This window comes from Falco cherrug, chromosome Z (genome assembly GCF_023634085.1).
Source record: "Falco cherrug isolate bFalChe1 chromosome Z, bFalChe1.pri, whole genome shotgun sequence".
Lineage (NCBI taxonomy): Eukaryota > Metazoa > Chordata > Aves > Falconiformes > Falconidae > Falco > Falco cherrug.
In genome coordinates, this window is record NC_073720.1 from 22,030,728 (window position 1) to 22,035,569 (window position 4,842).

The following is a 4,842-nucleotide window of genomic DNA, read 5'->3' on the forward strand; positions in this document are numbered from 1 at the left end:
CAAGCAGGTCCTTGAAGAGGCTAAAGTTAGCTCTCCTGAAGTCCAGGACTGCAATCCTACTTACTGCCCTGCTTCCTCTGTGCAGGATCTTCAACTCCACCATGTCATGGTCACTGCAGCCAAGGCTGCCCCCAACCCTCACATCCCCAACTAGTCCTTCTCGGTTTGTTAGTACATCAAGAACTTCACGTCAAAATAAAGACCACAAATTTTTTTGAAAAAAGTATCAAATTTATTTATGCAGTGCATGCCTCATCAGTTCTCCACCATGTGTTTTAAGATAATGCAGGTATCAAAGACAGAACACATACACATTTGACAACACTTGATAGAAAACATGGAAACTTAATGCCATGTATTTATAAAATGCCAAAATGTCATATTCTAGTAATGCTTGCTTTGACCAACAAAGTTGAAAGAGGAATCAACAATAATTCACATTTAGTTTTTATTTCAGTTAAGAATACCCACTCCTAATCCCCCTTGGTGCCAGCCAGCTCCACAGATCTCATTTGAATGGTATTACTTTTAAGGTTTTATTTTTAAACATGACGAAGAGTTGCCAGAAAGCACAACTCTGTGCTGCTCTTTAGAAATACATGCACGAAGTCTAAAACCTTAAGAGCCACAAGCTCTGTAGAACTAGAGTATTAATAAAAATTAGGCTTTGAAAAATTAATCGCTTTTGTTAGAAAAACATGAATTGGAATTAAGGTTAAATAATTTTGGCATTTTTACAATGCAAACCCAACTTGGACTTATTTCCAGCATGCCAGCATTTTGCAACCTGGAAGGCCGCAGAGTTTCAAGGGCCATAAGAACAAAGATCCCACCTATTTTCAGAAGGTCCTACATCAAAGATAGCCACAAGGCTAGCAAGTATGAATAACTACTGTCGCCAGCATGCACGTCCTCATCCTGTACTTCCCCACAGCCACTTGCTGTAGGTCACTAGGACACAGAACACTAGGCCACCTGGGACTTTTGGTCTCACCCCATTTATGGCTAATTTTGAGGCATAAAAGTTTCCGAAGGCAGGAACCGTTCAGTTACAAGTCATCGTTAGGGAAAACAACGTAACAGTGTATTTTGTAGAACATGAGTGGCTTAAGACAAATGATGGTAATGAGAACAGACAAGCAGTCTCCTAGAGTGGGCTGAATTTGAAGACTCTTCAGAGCTGGTGGTTCAGAAAGCAGGAAAAACTCAAGTACATTCTTTTTGCAGACAGGCCCCACTGTCAGAGACGTTACAGCAGCCCCTGTGGGCACACAGCTGAATGAACCTCATACGCAGTGTCCTTAGAGATCAGTAAGGTTTGCAACCTTTCTCTGAAGGTAGCTTATCTCTGCAGCTCTCCTGAAAATGTACCAAGGCTTCCCTTTCTGCAATTCCAGTTTATCATTCACATCTTCCCCATAATTTGACAATTTTAAGACACCTGTTAAGTCATAACTCAGCTAAGGAAAAAAATTATCTACCTCCAGAGCCACCCAACAGATTATTTTTTTAATTTAACATGCAAATTTAGCAAAGCAACCTGCACCAGAACATAAGTAGTAAATTAAATGACTGTAACAAGTGTCACTTGGGCAAACTTTTAACACAATTCATCTAGGCAGAAAAAATACATCAAAGGGATAAAATTTCATACTTCAGGAAATAAAATGATCAAGTAGCAAAGGACAGCTGCAACACAAAATGAACGAGTTTTCCATTGAAAAAGTGGATTCTTTGCCGAAGGAAAGCCTTTTTTTGCCCATTTAATCCTTCTTTGTTCGCTTCGCTTTTGCAATATTCTCTTGGCGTTTCTGTTTCTTCTTTTGCTCTCGCTCCCTTGCCTCAATCATTTTTGCAAGCTTCCACGAAAGTGCTGCACTAATTATGAACAATGGTGTAAGTCCCAAGATCACTGTAGTAAGAAAGCCGTATGGGTCCTTTGCAGCCCACTCCACAATGTATTCAGCCCAAGCCTTAATATCAAACATTTTTTCTGGTTTTCTATTGGGAAAATACTACAGAATAAAAAAAAAAAAATAGAAATCCGAGAATTCAGTAAAATAAAGCACACATACACAGCAATTACCATTTTAATATGAAGCATCATCTTTCATTATTAAAGAGGAAGCCCATTTTGGCTAAAGTTAAAAGTAGTGCGTAGTGTGTGAAAGCATACTACAGAGTGTTGACCTTACCTTAAAGTGTTGTTTACAAAATAACTGGGCATTTCATCCAACAGCGCTTCAGATACTTACCAAGAAAAAAACGGTACGGGGGTGGGGGGAGGGAATAAATGAAAAGAGTGAAGGCTGTGCTGCTGTAAAAGAGATGAAAAGAGCACCCAGCTGCTTTGCCTCTGCACCGACTCAGCCAGGGAGGCCAGAGGGCCGGAGAAGCGCCCCACACGGCCAAGCCCCCACCCACCGGCCGGGCCGCGGCCAGACTGACTCCTATGTGCTCCCCCCGCCGCCGGGGCCCCGCCCCGCCCCGCCGCCGGGGCCCCGCCCCGCCCCGCCGCCGGGGCCCCGCCCCGCCCCGCCGCCGGGGCCCCGCCCCGCCCCGCCGCCGGGGCCCCGCCCCGCCCCGCCGCCGGGGCCCCGCCCCGCCCCGCCGCCGGGGCCCCGCCCCGCCCCGCCGCCGGGGCCCCGCCCCGCCCCGCCGCCGGGGCCCCGCCCCGCCCCGCCGCCGGGGCCCCGCCACGCCCCGCCGCCGGGGCCCCGCCACGCCCCGCCGCCGGGGCCCCGCCACGCCCCGCCGCCGGGGCCCCGCCACGCCCCGCCGCCGGGGCCCCGCCACGCCCCGCCGCCGGGGCCCCGCCACGCCCCGCCGCCGGGGCCCCGCCACGCCCCGCCGCCGGGGCCCCGCCACGCCCCGCCGCCGGGGCCACGCCACGCCCCGCCGCCGGGGCCACGCCACGCCCCGCCGCCGGGGCCACGCCACGCCCCGCCGCCGGGGCCACGCCACGCCCCGCCGCCGGGGCCCCGCCACGCCCCGCCGCCGGGGCCCCGCCACGCCCCGCCGCCGGGGCCCCGCCACGCCCCGCCGCCGGGGCCACGCCACGCCCCGCCGCCGGGGCCACGCCACGCCCCGCCGCCGGGGCCACGCCACGCCCCGCCGCCGGGGCCACGCCACGCCACGCCGCCGTCGCACTGGAATCGCCCCCTAACGGCCGGCCGCGCGCCTCGCCCCGCCCCGCCCCCTCCCCCCAGCCGCGCCGCGGGACCCCCTGCCCCGCCCTCACCTGGGGCGGAGGGGCCCAGCGCCGCCGCGGGCATCCTCCGGCGCTGCCGGACGGTGGAGGGGAGGCGCCGAGGTCCCTGCGGAGAGAAGACACAGGCCGTGAGGGGAAGGCGCACCCCTTGCGGCCCGTCCACGGCAGCGCCCGCCTCCGCCCGGCACAGGTTAGCGCTGCTCGGGCGCGGGCGGGGGTCGGCGGCGGGGAGGCGTCACCGGGGCGCGGCGGGAAGCGCAGCGCCGGTCCCGTCCCCCACGGCTGCCCTCCCGCCGCCCCCCGCCGCTGCCCCGCGGTACCGCTGCCCTGCAGGGCGCCGGCCTGGCGAGCGGAAACAGGAAGGAGGCGCCCGCTCCGCCCATGCCGGCCGGGCGCCGAGGAGACAGAGCGTGGCCGGCTAGAGCGGCCCCGCCGCGCCACGGCCCCGCCTCCTGTGCGCCCGGGCGTCACCGCGGGGCGGGGCATCGCCGCGTACGGACACCCCGCCCGGGAGTGGGTCCCGCCCCGCGAGCCACGCGTCGCTGCGGGGGCGGGGCGGGGCAGAGCCGCCCGCACGCAGCTCCGGGGACTGGCGCGGCGGGCGGCGCGTGCCCAGGGCGGGGCGGCGGGGGGAGGGTGCCGCGCCGCCTCGTCGCTGCGCTGTGAGGCTGCCGTGCCACCCCGGTGCCCCGCACGGCTGGCGGCAGCGCCGGCCACCTGCCCGCGGCGTGTCCTGCGGGCAGCGCTGTCCCACGCGGCCGCTGCTGGCGGCGGCGGGAGCTGTGGGCGGTGCGCTGCGCCCGGCGGGCGGGGCCTGGCCGGGACCCCCGGCGGGTCGCGGTGCGGCCCCAGCGGCTGCGGGAGCCTGGTACAGGCTGTGCGTGCGCACCGAGCCTTCCCGCCCCCGCGCCGCACGTGTGCGAGCGCCCCGACGTACGTGCAGACGGTAGGTGCCGACGGGAGCGAAGCAGGGTCGGGGCTGGGGCACCAGGACGCCGCGCAGTCCGGGAATCCCACAGCCCGTAGTGCAACAGCAGATGCTGTCGGGGCATTCTGCTTCACGCGGCTCTTCTTTATGTGAACACTTACGTTAGTAAAAGGGGAGCGTGCCAGCCTATATGAAACACATTTTGTCAATGAGTCATTGATGAGATCTGACACACCTGAATTGCTTTAGGCTGAGTACAAGGAAAGCAACTTTGGCTGTGTGCAGATTTTCAGTGTTTGTGCATTCGTGTTCAAAACTTGTCAGTAGTGTTCGAGCTTTTGTCATAGCTTTTGAGAATAGAATAGAATGGAATAGAATAGAACAGAATAGACTGTCTCAGTTGTAAGGGGCCTACAAGGATCACCTGTCCCAGCTGCCTGACCACTTCAGGGCTGACCAACAGCTGAAGCACGTTGTTACGGACATTCTCCAAATGCCTCTCAAACCCCGACAGGCGCGGGGCATCGGTCGCCTCTAGGAAGCCTCTTCCCGTGTGTGACCACCCTCCGGGTAAAGAAACGCTCCCTAATGCCCAGCCTGAACCTCCCCAGCGCAGCTTTGCCCCACTGCCCCGCGCCCGGCCCGGGGGCAGCAGGGGGAAGAGCTCAGCACCTCCCGCCCCACGTCCCCCCTCAGGGAGCTG

General features: G+C 59.4%; 1 protein-coding gene across 1 annotated transcript; it reads right to left on the reverse strand.

Moving 5' to 3' along the window:
- Window positions 1-209: 209 nt before the first annotated feature.
- Window positions 210-3,671, reverse strand: SMIM15 (small integral membrane protein 15). The gene is made up of 3 exons (XM_055699461.1): window positions 3,532-3,671; window positions 3,242-3,317; window positions 210-2,015 (listed from the first exon to the last, which is right to left on the reverse strand). The coding sequence occupies exon 3, from the start codon at window positions 1,986-1,988 to the stop codon at window positions 1,764-1,766; it is 225 nt and encodes a 74-aa protein (XP_055555436.1). The 5' UTR covers window positions 1,989-2,015; window positions 3,242-3,317; window positions 3,532-3,671; the 3' UTR covers window positions 210-1,763.
- Between the last annotated feature and the right edge of the window lie 1,171 nt (window positions 3,672-4,842).